The 16,013-nt window shown below is 36.4% G+C and overlaps 1 protein-coding gene across 1 annotated transcript in view; it reads left to right on the top strand.

Moving 5' to 3' along the window:
• Positions 1-16,013, top strand: part of SLAIN1 (SLAIN motif family member 1) — a 52,702-nt gene that overhangs the window by 12,713 nt on the left and 23,976 nt on the right. Inside the window, exon 2 of the mRNA XM_015590910.2 lies at positions 94-233. Within this exon, the coding sequence (XP_015446396.1) occupies positions 140-233 (94 nt within the window). The 5' untranslated portion in view covers positions 94-139. The remainder of the gene's footprint in view (positions 1-93; positions 234-16,013) is intronic.

Raw genomic sequence — 16,013 nt, forward strand, 5'->3', positions numbered from 1 at the left:
TGATAGGAATGATCAAAGATGTGTTATTTTCTCTAAAAGAGGTAATCTCACCATACCTATATAATACCTATAATGTAGATTTCTTTTTTTAAGGTTATACGTTGGCTCTTCAAAGACATTCTCATCATCAGAGAAATCCATGAGCCCTTTGCAGTGGTGTAGACACGTCCTAGATAATCCAACTCCGGAGATGGAAGCAGCAAGGCGCTCCCTGTGCTTTAGACTGGAGCAAGGTAATTGCAAACCTAAACATTTACATTCTCAAACTCTTGCCACTGTAAACTCTGTTTTTGTCGCTGGTTTTGGAATAGACATTTACATGGAAAAACCTTACCCTGAGGTCTGGCTCTTGCATGCAATTCACTTCACATGTATTACACATCAGGGTTTCTTAATATAGAATGTATTTAGTTTCCTGATTGTTTTCAGTCAAATTTTGAGCTTGTTTTAATTTGTATTGGAAAGTAGGACTACATATTTTTCTACTTTTTTTTTTTTTTAATTTCTTTTTGCAAATATGCCAGTAAGTAAAACGGGTCAGTCTTCAGTCCTCTGTAGGTGGTAACAGGTTGTGTGGCTGGATTCCAGGATGGAAAGCTGATGAGGTTTCCTAGTACTGACCTTTTTGAGTTCTTCAAATGTTTAGTTGTATCTGGAACTGAAAGTCCTAACCTTTATAAACTGAGAAATAATCTTATATGTAATGTTAGTTGAATTATGGAGCCTGACATAAGTTTAAAAAAAAAAAAAAGTGTTGTAGAAGGAAAAACAGCCAAAGAAATGAGCAGTACTCAGTTCCTTGCTATTTTGGTTAAACAGACTACTTAATTAAAGCTGTGATTATTTAGGCTTTTGCTTGTCTTAACCTCTCAGTATCTGTTTTATTGTCTGGGAACACGGTTTCTATTCTATGGACTACCTGCGTCCAGATCTCACTTGAGCTTGGAAATTCAGGCTCTTGCCCCTTCCAGATTAAATAATCAGGGTCGCTGGGAGTGGGGCCAAAGGAGTCTTCATCGACAAGTTCGGTGTGGTTCTTACGCGCACTGAAGTTTGAGGACACTGTGTTTGAAATTCTTCAGGGATAATGAATGATTATAAAATATTAGGACATAAGACAAAGTGTAATAAGTAACATTTCTTGAGCTCTTAATTCTGTGATTGTCAGAACATTAAGTTCTCAACATTCTTCATTTTATTGTCTTACCACAATCATGAGGTAGATAGTACACTCACTTTTAGAGGTGAGAAAAGTAAAGTTTAGAGAAATTTGAAGGGTTACAAGGCCAGAGTTGATACCCTGGGGTAGAGCCAAGAGCCTGGGTCTCCCTGACATCTAAAACTCCCCTTAACCAGTAATATATACTGCTTCTTTGGTCCAGTCATAAATATTCGTGGAAGGTCAAATTATAAAAAGCATGTTTTATTAACATTTTAACCAATAGGAAATAAGTGATTTAGTAATAGAAAGTTGAAGAGTAGAATAGGAACAAAGGAGTTTAGGGTTAAAACTTTGGTGACAGATGCTTATCAGAGAGAGCAACTGTCTCGGAGCCAGGAGGCTCTGGTCTTGGTTCTCTTCCCTTTAACTCAAGCGACCCTAGCAAACCCTTAAATCCCTCTGGATTTTTCTCTTCCTAGGGCTGTATAGACCGTCCTGAAGTTTCTTTACTCAAACATCCCTTGATTCAAGGACTTTATATGCACATTTTTTATATATAAATTTGGCTCAGTTTTATTTAAAATAAAATTCAAGTGAAATTTAGAACTAAGTTCTTTAGCTCCGGGGCGAACAAACCTTTTTTGAAAGGGGTCCAGATAGTAAGTATTTTAGGCTTTGTGGGCCACACATCTCTGCCAGGACTAGAAAGAAGTAACTGTTGATGCAGACATTAATGAGCAAGGCTGTGTCCCAATAAATCTTTGTGGACCCTAGGATTTGAATATTGTGATTTTTTTTTCATGTCACCAAATATCTTCTTTTTATCTTTTTTAAAGCATTAGTAAAATATGAAAACTATTCTTAGCTTCTGGTGGGTATTATAAAAGCAAGGGCGGGTTGGCCCCAGGCCATAGTTTGCTAACCCCTACTCTAGTTCATTTGCATACAGGGTGCATTTACATATAAAATTGATTTAAAAAAAAGAAGAGATCCTTTTGTTAAATTTGTAAATAATCCTAACTGCTGGTGGCTTTTGAGATTTTTAGAGTAAGTACCTGATCATCTGATTTTCCTTTGACAAGGAGCTAGAGCAAAATTGTGGTCATGAAGGAATGAACTGACATGCTGCAGTTTGTCATGATGTAATTTATTTGTCATATAAGAGTTTATTTAATTAGAGAACTGCCATTTCAAAACCAAAATTAGGCTTTCTCTAAATTTGTATATAAATGTAAATCTTCCTTTGCCGTGAGACTAAATGCTTTTGCTCCAAAGATCCAAATCCATAATCTCATTATGAAATAAGTAATCCAGTAGAATAGGGTATTCATTGGATTAAATTTTTCTTTGAAATTTATATTTATAAAGCAATATGTCTGTAGTTTAGAAAGTAGTAGTCTTAGGGTATTATAAGGAAAATAGCAGATTCCTACTATTGTCTAGATGCAATTACTTAACAAAGCCTATTTGTTTGATTTTGTTTGCCTCTATAAATTCTTTGCCTATATGGTTATTACCAATTTTAAACATTATCCATTGGCTTTCTGCTTTGGAAGATAAAGGTTTAATTCTTTTAATAGTGCCCCCCTTATACTTTTCCTCTGCATATCCTTCCAAGTAGCTTTTTACTAATTTTAGGATACATCAATTGATTATGATAGAAATATTAGCCATACAATATTTTATTATTGTTTCTTTTTTCATCTAGCTTTTTGTTTTTTTTTCTAGGATTAGTTGTAAAAAGACACTTATTTGCTTTTTTTTTTGTTATTTTTTCATCATTAATTTATCCCCAAACGCTACAAATGAACCATCTTTAGTATGGTTAGACATACAAATCCACCAAGATTTTATTGTTTTTTAACTATTCCTCCTCATGGTGTCCTGTTCTCTTACTCCAGTGTAAACTGGTTCTTGTCAGGCCTATTCAAAGCTATCATGGTGGGACTTCCTTTTGCTCTCATCCTGGGAATTCTATCCTCCCTTCAATATTTCCCAGATGCAAACACTTTTCCTTTCCTTATATTCCCTTTTTTAATAGAGTACATTGTCCTGTTGCTTTTTGGGGTACATAGGAGAAGGAAGAGGATATGTGAGAGGTAGATTTTGAGGGCTTCATAGGTATGAAAATGCCATTATTGTACCCTTACTCTTACACTTTTTTTTTTTGGGCTAAGTGTATAATTTTAGGTCAGAAACCATTTCCAACATAGTTTAGAAGGCATTGTTTCATTATATCTTAGTTTCAGGATTGCTTTTGAAGTCCTATACCATTCTCATTTCTGATTCTTGTAACCTTTCTATTTTTTTTTTTTTTTTTTTGTGATAGACAGTGGGCAGTTCAACCTGGAAACTTATGCCCTGCAAAATTTCAAGCATTATTTCTTTGTAGTTACCCGCTGCCCTCCAGTTTTCTCTGTTCTTTCTAGATACTCCTTTTAGTCAGATGTTTAATCTCCTGGATTGATGTTCACATTTTATATTTTTCTCTCCTGTTTTCTAGCCTTGATTTTTTTTTTTTTTTTTTGATGCTTTACTTTCTTGGAGATTTTTTTTTTTTTTTAAATACCTCTTCTAAACTCCTTTGCTGCATATTTATTAAGTACCTTCTATGTACCAAGCACCATTGTAGGTGATGGGGATACGGCCGTGACCAAAACAGATGTTAAGTCCTGCCCTCAGTGAGTTTACTTTCTCGTATGCACTGACCTTCATGTACTCTTCCTGTTTTCTTTTGTAAGGTACCCTGATTTACGTAAGGTATCTTAAATCTAGCAGCTCTCTGTTTCAGATTAAGTAATACAACCTGTCTTTGAGAAAAAGAGAGGAGCGGCTGCTTGGGCAGGGGAGCCAGCCCAAGCATTTCAGTTCTTTCCTGGTATGTTTTGAAACGGTGGTCCTGTGTTTGCTGCACCTTAGAACTCCCTGCCCCCTGGGCTCCCATGGACCTTCAAGGCCAGAACCTTTCCAGGTCCTTGTTGTCTTACATCCCACTGTGGGCCCTTAGAGCAGAGAATGCTGAAACCCAAGTCAGTTTCCTAATGCTTATCTTTTTTTTTTTTTTTTTTTTTTTTTTCATTTTTAAATGAAAAAATGATCGGCTAGGGTCTCCTCTCCTACTCAGTCTTCCATGTAGGTTTATAAGACTTTAACTGTCATTCTAGTGTGATTTTGTAAGAGAAGAGAGAATTCATATTTAGTCCTTCATATTGAAGAATTCTTTCAGGCTTCCATTTAAGGTGGTCCTTTGTCAACGATAGCAAATTAACATATCAGAAATTATGCTTTTAACTTAAACTTTATTCATAATATGGCATAAATATTTAATTGGAATAATGAGAGCATTTCATGTTTTAGAAGTTTCAGGTAATTCTAATAAAGCATTTCTTTTTGGTTAGACTTTATTTCTCTCTTGAACGATCAACATTTTCAAGTAATAAATATTGAGCATTTTCTTTGAGACAGAGTTGTTTCCTTTCATTTGAGAATAAACTGTCCAAGGACAGGGACTTTGTTTTGTTAACACCAGCCAGAAGGGAACCTGATCTATAATAGATGCTGCTGCTAAAATAAATGCATTTTTAATTCTTTTTGAACACAATGTCATAATGACTACTGTTATAATTTCAGTTTTGATTTTGAATATTTTAAGATGGGATAGAGTCTTTACACTCTTTTCCTTATTAGCCGTCTCTTTCTTCGAGAAGAAAGACTGGCATCATTTTAAGTATCAGCTTGCAGCATTGTTTTCCTATGCATAAGCATGTTTACTTTAATCAGTTTTACTTACTGCATTTTGTTGCAAAGCGATTAGTGGTTACATACGTTCTCCCTGAATTTAAAGGCTGTTCACTTAGACCATTCTCTGCCTTGACAAGGAGAGATTAGAGATGAGATTTGAAGAAAGAGTAAAGTCATCCTCTCTTTCTGTCTCATATACTCTCACACATTTACCACGGGATAGGTAAATGTTCTTTAATGTTAGCCTGGGGCTTCAGATTAGATGCTGCTTATTTAGAGAGGAAATATAGTAGATATTTGGTTTCTATTTCTTGACCCTGATGTTTCAGGAAGAAAATTACTCAAAAATTAAAGACTAATTTCCTGTAGAACTTGTAGAAAGGGGCTGTAGTTATGAGGAGCCAAAGTATACTTGGTGGGTGGACCTCATATCTCCTCTGATCCCTTGGTCTTACATCCCCTTTCTTATTCCCTCTTGTACCCTAGGAACAGTTTTCTTGGTTGCAAATTAGCTGTCTTCCCTGCTTAATATGAAGAAGCGTCTCCAGGAAGACATCTGAGTAAGGGTTTGTCAAGCTCAGTTTCTGTAGGTACATCAGGTAGCATGTTTCCCAAGATTATCTCGAATTGTACAATTGCTGATGAGCTCATTTGGATTGTAACTTCTTTAGCTTTCTTTCTGCTGCCTACATTCTCCATTTGGGAGGTCTTCAAACAGCCTTTATGTTGTATCTGACAACTTTGTGACTAGATCTAGGTAACAAAACTTGGTAAATTATGGGAGAAAGTAAGGGAAGTTTTGTCTTGAGGTTGTGAGAACAGGCTTATTAAAACCCTGCTCTTCTGAAGGAAGTTAGTTTTTCTAAAGAAAATGAGAGAAAGTTATGTTTTGCGAGACTTAATTTTATAGGGAGACAGCTCCAATATTATGACCATTTTAAGATACTGCTAAGAGAAGGGCTTTGTGTTCACAGCTGCAATTTTGCAAATTGGTTAAATATGTGTGTTTAAGTTGCAATAGGATAATTATTTGTGGTGCAAGGTATATATATACTTACAAGATGACTGATATGTATGCAATACCCCTAAATTCTCATAGGAAAATTACTTAACTGAAACTTTTATTATGGATTCCAAACTTATTTTCCCCTTTTCCAAACTGTTTTTTTTAATACTAAATTTTGTAATTTATGAAGTCTTATGTATCAGGTAGTCAGCACAGGCAAGTTACTTAAGCTTTCTCAGCCTCTTCTACATTTGTTTATTTTTTAGAATTGTAAGGGATTAAATAAAGATATTTGTAAAGCAGACATAGGCTTAAATATTAGGTCTCTTTCCTAATATATTCGAATAATGTAAATGGCTTTATTGAATAATGCACAGAAAGTAACATTAAAAGTAAAGTAACTATTGAAAGCTAAATCTTTTGGTACTTATAAATTTGCAGTCTGGTATAAAATTAACTAAAAAAGCCTAGAATGCTATTTTATTTATTTTATTTATTTTTTCTTTTTTTTTTCTTACCCAAACACTGATCCTTGAATATGCTGCACTTGAATATGCAGTCTTAGAGAAACCTCCTATCTTGGTTTTTCTTCTTTTGAGGAAAAACAGTGTGAGGGTAGAGGCCTCAGTTACATTTTGAATTGCTGATGCTGAATAACTCTTTAAACATGTTTTGAGTTCTGAATGTTTGGTTTTTGTGATGTATTAATTTGACTATGTTTAAATTCCTTAGGTGAACAAAGATTTGAACATTTGGTGCTGTAAATGGTACCTGAGTAGTCAATCCAAGGAAAAAAAAATCACAGGGTGGGCGATGCTCATTAAAATGTTTGTTTGGGGGTGGAAATCTGAGCCTGTTTGTTCAGTGCCGTACCCCTGCCAATGCCCAGACTAATTCCTGTCCCATTGTAGGTGTTGAATGCTACTTATTGAACGAATGAATATGGTGGAAGAGTCTTTGATCTAGTCGTCAGACTTGGCGCCCTATCCCTGTTTAACTATGATTAGGAACATGCCACTTGTTTTTAGTGTTTTGCTTAGGAAGTGGGGACATTTAACAGATTTCACACAGCTATTAGAAAGATTTCGGAAAATGTTGAATGTGAAATTACTTTGGAAAATGTGAAGTGCTATATAAATATAGGGACATATTCCTAATATGCAATTTTTTATTCTGAAACTGAACCGAAAAATACAGGGAATCCTCTTTGTTTGGCTATTTATACTTTATAGAAAACTAATGACATTTTTTTTTCCTCTGGGGGAGAGTGTTTTCTCTACCTAAAAATAACAGTACTTGTTAGAGTTAGAAATCTCAAACTAAAAATAATTTGAGTGTAATTTATTCAAGAATAGTAGAAAATTTGACACAACCTCATTAGTCTATTCTTTTTCTTGTTTCTTCTTAATCTGTATGCATTCTGTTTTTGACATAATTTTCTATTCTCCCTCATTTCCCCAGTCCCTTTAGAATATAAGTAACAAACACCCATGGAACTTTTATGGTTAGCATTAGCTCATGTGGTATCCTAAATTGTAATGAGGCTAATCTAGAGTCTTTGCTAAGTTCATGTCATGAGACTGGGATGTTAAATAACCAAATAATGATAAAAAAGCTTATCTAAGTAATTTGAAACACCCAATATGTGGCTCACTTAATTTGGGGCCAGTTAATAAAAGCTTATCTTGCCTTAAGTTACTTGAATGTCTATAACTATTGAATCAGGACAGGTCACATTTGAAGAGTGTGGGTATGGTTTTCACAAGTAGTGTAGCACTGCACAATTACTATCTTGGGTCATGTTTCCCTATGACTGTCTCTCGTTTCCTCTGGGATTATATGCTAAACAAATGGGAATAGATATTTCTTTATCGAGTTTTTCTAATATCTTCATTTGATACTGGTTCCCATTCTCATCTCAGTTGTTATGATGGAGCATTGCTTTCTAAATTTAGCCAATGAAGAAGAGAGTCGTCAACTAAACCAGTGCTCTGAAGGTGGTTGTAAAGCCACACAGATTGAACTGAGACATTAAGAAGCTTATCAAGTGTCTGTCTCCTGGAACCTGTCTGGTCTCTCCTTACGTGACCCAAGATGCTATCTCATTAGTTCATGTTTCCAGTCTCAAGGTGCTCTGTCAGATTTGGGACACAAAATTAAAACTTAGTCTGTACAGTTCACTTTAGGTAAGCTTTGTAAGGGATTCCCTTTCTCTGGAGCCATACTGAAATTTTTGTGCAGACAGAGTCTCTTGACATTTGCTGTTATTCTCATGTGCTGGAAATAGAAGACACATATAGTGTCATGCCATGAGCTTCCATCACAATCTTGCTTTGCTCTTATGTTCAGAATAGCCCCAGTACATTTGCTTCAGTATTGGAAATGTTATTTAGTACAGCAAGTAACAAATAATTGAGACTGTGCTCCTATGAAAGTTGCAGTTTCTGTCCCACGTGCTTCTGTGGGCTGTGTGTTTTGTTTTTCTTTTGCAGTTCTGCCATGGAAAGTATTTAATAAAATAACCAGGAACTTATGGCAGTGCCTAATGCTTATTATATAATGAATATATAATTGACATGCTATTGTGTTATCTACCCCAACAAGGAAAAAAATAAAACAATAGAGATTCTCCCAAAGTAGTTATTTACTACTTTCATACTACTTTGATAATTGATTAAATTTGCCTCTAAGGCAGCACAATTTTGTTTTGGTAGGTGTTCATTCCTGTTTCTTGGTAACAGACCTCTACAAAATAGAATCAATTTATGCAAGAATTTGTAGATTCCTTTTCTCTAACACTGGACATTGGTCAGAGAGACGATTCGAATGCTGGATCATGAAATGTATTGAGTACTTGCTGGGTGCAGGCCCAGTGCTAGGTACTAGGCGTACAGTGGGAGACAAACTTAACACCTGGCTTTTGGCACATGCAGTCTGGTACAAGAAACAGATTACAAAGGTTGCAGCTCTTGCTGTTTTTCTTCCTTTCCTTTAAAACAAGCATGATATTGCAAATGGACCTGTGTCTGAGCGCGGTGGCCAGGACATGTCACATGCTTTCACAAAGATGTGACATGTCAAGGAGCCAGCAGGAGTTAAGCAGGTATGTGTGGGATGGGGGGAAGAAGACCAGCCCAGGCTACGGAAACAGCATGTACAAAGGCCCTGAGATGACATGAGACTCAGGATGTGAGAGGAACTGGAAGACCATTGTGGCAGGAGTCTAAGGGAGAGAAATGAAAGAGGAGAAAACAGCTGAGTGACTCAAGATGGAACTAGAGAGGAATGGAGGGTTTTCAGAGCAGTTAAGGATTCTGGCCTTAAGGTGGTTGGGAAGCACTTCAATAGTTAGAAGCAAAGAAGTGTCATGATTCTGGACAGAAGGCTGCATACAAGGTATTGTCCAAATTGTGTTACAAGACAGCCTTTTTTGAAATCTGGAAAGATGTGGAGTGAAGTAGTGATTTTAGAAATTCTTTGGAATGTGATTAAAGTTAGGCTTTAGCATGTTTTAAGGGGATTCTTTAATGTAAATAAACTTGGAAATGTTTTCTTCTGTTTCTCTCATTAATATCCTGAATTTCTGTATGACCTCATGTGAGAAATGGTAGTATAAAATATGGCTAAACTCTTCATGATACTTAATTTACTTTAAAACATAAGGCTTTGGTATTCTCATTTATTTATAACACATGGAGCTTTAAACTTTTATAAAGTAACAAGTTTCATGTATTGGAGTTTTGGAGCTCTTGTCAGTTTGTATTTGTGTGTTTAATTTTTTCCCGTTATAGCTGTAAGATTGTATTTCAAGGAATGGGGTTTGTCTGCGTAAAAGTATCAGTATTTTGAAATTCAGATTTATAGTCACCTTGTGTGTGTTATCATATGTATGTGGGTGTGTATATGTACATGCAGTATGATCGTGTTATTTTCCATTTTCATAGCATTTTTAGATAAGGAAAGTTGGAACAGTAAAAGGATATTCTAGCAGTAGGAGTTGCTTGCATGTGCTAAGGATGATAACTACAAGGGTGGGTGATGTCTTTAGGATAGAACAAGATAATTATTTTTAAGGAAGGTAGAGGTAAGTGTGGGATTCCTGTTGAGAAGCAGAGCTTGGGGTAACATCAGATGTTCACAAACTAAGCAGAGGGTAGGAGGAATATTATATGGACTTCTAAAGCATCCCACCCTTATGATAAGGACCTCCTTATTTTGTGTTGTGGGGATCCTCAGCTGTTGCACATTCAGGCACTGTATGGGAAGCCTGCTTTTGGAATAATCCACCCATTTCCATGGTGCCTATTGTCAGTTTTCTTTTTTAAGCCAGAAGCCCATTGGGGTAATACCTGTATTGGTGCAGAAGGAACTCATACTAGTTATCTCTTCAGATTAACTTAGTCTTTACACATAATTATGAACCAGTAACTAAGTCTTACTTTTTGGGAAAACTAATAGCAGGAAAAAATAAACAGATCAACTGAGTTTGTAGGAAACAAGTAAGTAGGATAGAAAACCTAGTGTGCTCAGAATTAAGAGAGTTACACATCTTTAAAACAAGAACAGATTGTTGGGAAAATAAGGAATCAAATAAGTATTTTTAGTCATTTTTAATTTTCTGGAAAAACTAAGAAAAAGAATGAACAGGGCTAAAAACCAAGCTGCTTATCTGAATTAGTGAAAGGAATCTTCCAAAAAGAGAGAAAAAAAATGGAAGTTAGGGGACATGGAGGGCAAATCCAGAACCTCTCGGCTTTAATAGTTTTAGAAGCAGGAACAGATAGTTAAGAGGAAGAAAGTATCAATAAATAACACAAGAAAATTTCTTTGAGCTGAAGAACGAGTCCTCAGCATGAGCTAGGATAGACCAAAAAAAAAAAAGACCTACACCTAGACATCCTGGTTGAATTTTTAAAGTTAAAGAGGAAGTCCTAAAAATGTTCTAATTCTGGTAACAGACCTCAGATAATTTGTAAGTAATATTGGATGCTAGATGAAAAATGAATATTGTCTCTAAAGTTTTGAAGGGAAGTTGTGTTCAAGCTATAATTTTGTACCCAGGCAAATCATTAATTGTGGAGAAAAATGGAGGTTTTTAGTTTTGCAAAGATTGAGGAAATTTTACTTTATATACTCTATTTTAATGGTGGAAAGAAAGTAAGAGCCATGAGATCTGGAAAACAGTGGCCACGAAGATGACCTAGGAGAAGCCAAGAAAGATGACGTAAGAAAATTAGTTGAGGCTGAAGGCTCGTGGTGTTCTTCACTTAGTAGTTAAGGTCTAGTGCCATACAGTTACTTTTCTTTCACAAAATTCAGTTTCTCAGTTAATGATACTTATTGCATCCAAATACTGAAAAGACACATTTATGTGGTTTACCGTTTAATGACCAATTTAAAGCTGCCCTAGTCACAGCTATAGAACGAAATGAAAACACAATAAACCTTAACAAAGTAAAATAGAACTGTCAGATCTGGAGATGGAAGTGGAAGGTAAGAGGCTGCGTGTGTACTAAATGTCTAACCTTTCCACTGGGGAGTCGGCTACCAACAAGGTGGTATCAGTTGTTTACTTAATGTTACACTTATATACTCATTATATAATTGTCTCTAATTCTAAAATAAAACTGCTGGAAAGTGGGTCTGGCTGTTTCAGACTTTTATTTATATTTTAATGTTCTTTGTGCAGGCATTGTGATAAAGTCATGAAAGTGGTTAGTTTTAGGGCCCCCCAAAAGGTTGTGTTTTTTGTTTTTGTTTTTGTTTTTATCAAAACCCTTAAATTTATGTTTACTACCTCTCAAGATTAGTGGGTCATAGCCCTTCTCTGCCACTGAAATATAAGTCACGTGCATTGCGTCCCTTGCTAGAAGAACAGTATTTAGCCCAGGTCGTGCTGAATAGGAAGGATTGTTCAAATCCCATTTCCATCACTCTTCTATTCAGCAGCTTCTAGTGCTTTCCAGCAGCCTGCTGGGCTTGAATTTGCTGCTGCACTGTACATGGTGAAGGGCAGGGACTCTTACTGGTTATCTAGTCTACCCTTAGTTCCAGGCAGGGAAAACCCACTCTTTTCAGACATGAGGTGACCTAGCCTATTTCTTCATAGACTTCGATTCCGTAGTGTCTTTCTTACCTCACAATGGTAGTGTGGAACTTGGAAGTTCTTCCAGCTGGTTGTCACGGCGTGCATTGTGGCTGTCGTCTAAATTAAAAGCGGCTGTCGAGAATCTGCATGCCAGCATCACACCCTTGACAGACTGTTAGGTCACTTTTTTTCCCTTGTTCTTTTCAGGTTGAGTTATTTTAACACGGGGCCTCTTGTCACATTCTGTGGCTGTTTTCACTGTCCTTAAATTTGATTTAAGCCTTAGCAGTCAGGCCTAAGAGAGAAAAGGCTGATATAAAAGGGAATTGTAAAACATGCCTTTAAAATATAATTACTACCTTTTAAAAAAATATTCCTTATTAACTGCAGATGGGAAGTCTGATGATGACTTGTGAAGTTGTAGAGATCACTGGATAACATTGTTTGGTCTGTGTGGGCTTAAACTGGCAGCTTCTCCAGTTTGACCAGTGATTAAGTAGAAACAAGTTAACAGTCCAGAGGATTTCCCGTTTCCAGCCCTCATTTTCCAGCTTTACTTTTACTTTTGTCCTGGTTAGAAAAGACCCACAGAAGGATCCAGTAGTTGCAGTGAGAGGAGACTATTTGGCATGTGGTCTTGGGACTGGTTAAGGTCCGAGAAGTAGTAATGATTTAATGCTTTAATTACGATGACTAGATTATTTTAGCCAGTAAGATTATTTTAACTGTTAAGACCTAGGAAACATTTAACTTATTAAATTCAAGTGAACAATTTTAAAACTCTGATCCCTATGGAATAATTCTCAAATATTTATTAAATATTTACCTACCAATCATTGGAGGTATATAATCCCTTAGTTCCTTTCAAACTTACTACATTTTAAAACAATTCTAATGTTGAAAATGACTTTCTTGATAAGCTCTAGGTATTATTTAAATGAACTCATATGTTTCTTAACGGTAGTATGAAGTCATATTTTTATAAATTATACATTTTGAATACAACTGGAAGTTGAAATATTGAGTATCTGCTATGTTCTGGGGTTATGGGGGTGTATGTATATGTTTCATGGTTACTAATTTTAAGTCATTACATTTGTCATAGGTTGAATGAACTGTGGGAAGATCAAATTAACGTAGCAGGTTTTTCTAGCTACAATTTGAAGATTGAGAGACTTGATTATGACTAACTTACCCTGATTAAATGGACCCTAAGTATACCAATTAGGAACATCATTTACTAGTTCCTTGGTCCTTCTCCTTATGTGAATACACTAGCAAATAAATGCCTAATAGTTGACTCTTCTTTACTTCGTGTCTGTCTCGGTAAGAGCACTCTGAACACCTGTTTCACAGTAGTAGTAGGACTTCCTAGAACCCATATGCTTATTTATCAGGTCATGGAGAGCTGTGGAGAAATTAATGCTACTCAAGTTTACCCAATAAAACTAGTGGATCAGATAAGCTGCAAACCATATGCTACTACTCCAGGGGGCTTGCTCAAGTTGGAGTCAAGTCAGCAGTGCTTGCTTAACATAAACATGGGGCCTCTGCAGAAAACTTATACCTCAGTCTCTACAGAGTTTGTAAGAGTGAACCAGTAAAATACTACCTTTGCCTAAGGTTTATAGTTCCTTTGTTTAAGCCTAGTCCAAACACCTGAGTGTATCCGTGTGCCAAGCATTTTCTGTAGGCTCTAGGTATGTAAAGATGTAACATCACCTAGGAAGTTTATGCTAGAGAGGATTATTGTGAAAATGGAGGTCTTTCTGCCCTGGTGGTTTGTGGTTTAGGTCAGAATGGTGTGTTCTGGATAAAACTTCCTGCCAATATAGGGAGAGTAAAAAGTGTTAGAAAGAGCTGATATCTCCCTTCCCTGATCGCAGACCACTCTGTAAGTGGTGTTAGTCAAGGGCCATATAGTTGAGTTCCTCCCATGGTTTGGCTTAGTGCTGAGGGCTGCCTACCCTCTGTATAAAGAAAGAATAAAAGGAGAAGGATTGAAAGCTTGCTTCCTTTTATCTTACTTTTAGGACTTTGTGGTAAAGAATATAATATAAGAGTCAAGGATATGACCTGAGGACCCTGTGTTTTGAAGAAACCATATTTCTTAAAAATGTGGCATTTGCAACATTTATTTCTTCTGAGATAGTCTTTGGATAAGTGAGAACTGTTGACTTATTCCAGTAAAATTGTTGAAGGTTCAGGTTCAGTAATTTGCTTCTGAGTTGGTAACATCTGAGTTAATTTAGTCTGAGATTGTTTCAATAACATGACTTCAAAAAGTGCATCTTTTTGAGAAAACAGGTTAAGCTGCCTAAGAATTAGGAAAATTCCTACCTAGCGTCTAGAACATTTTTCCTCAGAATTTAGAGAATGCTTCTGCTACAGCTTGCTGTAACTTTTCAGTAGTTTTTTTTTTTTTTAAGTGCTTTATAGTTTGAGAATGTATGCTGCAAACTTCTGTCTTATATTCGCCACTGCTCTGCATATTATCCTCTGACAAACTTACCTTTTTTTCAGGTAGGAACCCTGCAGCCGCACGGTGCTAGATTGTCAGGCTCCAGCTCTCGGAACAAGTGTTTGGCAGGGTGGAGACTGGAGCTCTGGCATCTAGATTCTTAGTCCAGTCGGTCTTTCTTGGTCTTTAGTCTTTCGTTGGTCTTTATTACAATGTTAGGAGAAACTGCAGTAAAGAAATATGCCATCGGCCATTATTATGTCTCATACCTGAAATACCGGTGTGGTAGAATTCTAATCCTCTGCATGTTTCAGAGTGAGCATCATAAAATGGGTCTGTATGTTAGCCCAGGAGTTGGCGAATGAATGCTATATCTGGTCTTCTACTTGTTTTTATATGGTTCCTTTCACATTTTTAAGAGGTTGACAAAAATCGAAAGAATAGTATTTCATGATCCATAATTTTTATGAAATTCAATTTATAGTATATATAAAGTTTTACTGGAGCATAACCACATTCATTCATGTATTGTGTATGGCTGCTTTAATGCTTTGATGGCAGAGCTGAGTAGTTGCAACAGAGACCATATGGCCAGCAAAGCCTGAAATATTTACTAGCTGGCCCTTTACAGAACATGTCTGCCAACCCTTGTACCCTTGTGTTAGCCCGTTGCTGTGATCTTTGACTTTCATTGGCATTGAATGCATCCATCTAACCCTTCTAGACCCCCGTCTAACTCAACTCACCAAGATCTTACCCTAGATCTCTAAAATTCCCCAGTGGCAAATAAGCTTCAGTCACTAGGGGTTTTTGTTTTGTTTTTAATTGTTTATAACAAAGTTTACTTTGACATGTCTGTGAACAGTACAGCCACCACACTTCATCTGCCTAAACTGAAATCCATAGGACATAAATGCTCTTTACAGAATCATAATACAGACATTGCTAGTATCTTCATGTTTTGTTTAGGCTTACACATCGAGATTGGTATTGTTACAGAGATATATTCTCCAGACCTCCTAGGCAATCACTTTTACTTGTCCCACTGGTGGCCGGGCTATTACTACTTCACAGGTTCTTTAGTCTCTGCCTTCTCAGCATATTTATTGCCTTCTAACTTACAGATAAGAGAGGCCATAAAACCCATCTTCATCTCATATATCCTCTATATTCTATCTTAGTCTGTGTTTCAGAGGAAGAAATAACCCTCCCTTTTCCTAGCCTGTCCCCTCTACCTTACCTCTTCCTTCTAACTCCTCTCGCTCATGCCTTTTGATCTCCAGGATCTTACTTTCTCTTTTCTGTAGACTCCTCTCCATTGGTTCTGTTCTCCTTGTTCTATAAATATGCAGGTCCCCTTTATCATTAAAACTCCTTCCCTGAGTTTCATACTCCAGCTGCAACCTTCTTTCTTCTTTAATAGCCAAGTCTCTAGAGAGAGTAATTTCTTCCTCATCTTATATCTACTTGACCTGTTTATTAATACTGGCTTCTGTTTTAACTCCTCTGTTTAATCTACTCTCATCAATGACCAGTTTTCCTAGCCAGTAGCCTT

This window comes from Pteropus alecto, unplaced genomic scaffold, assembly GCF_000325575.1.
Source record: "Pteropus alecto unplaced genomic scaffold, ASM32557v1 scaffold72, whole genome shotgun sequence".
NCBI lineage: Eukaryota > Metazoa > Chordata > Mammalia > Chiroptera > Pteropodidae > Pteropus > Pteropus alecto.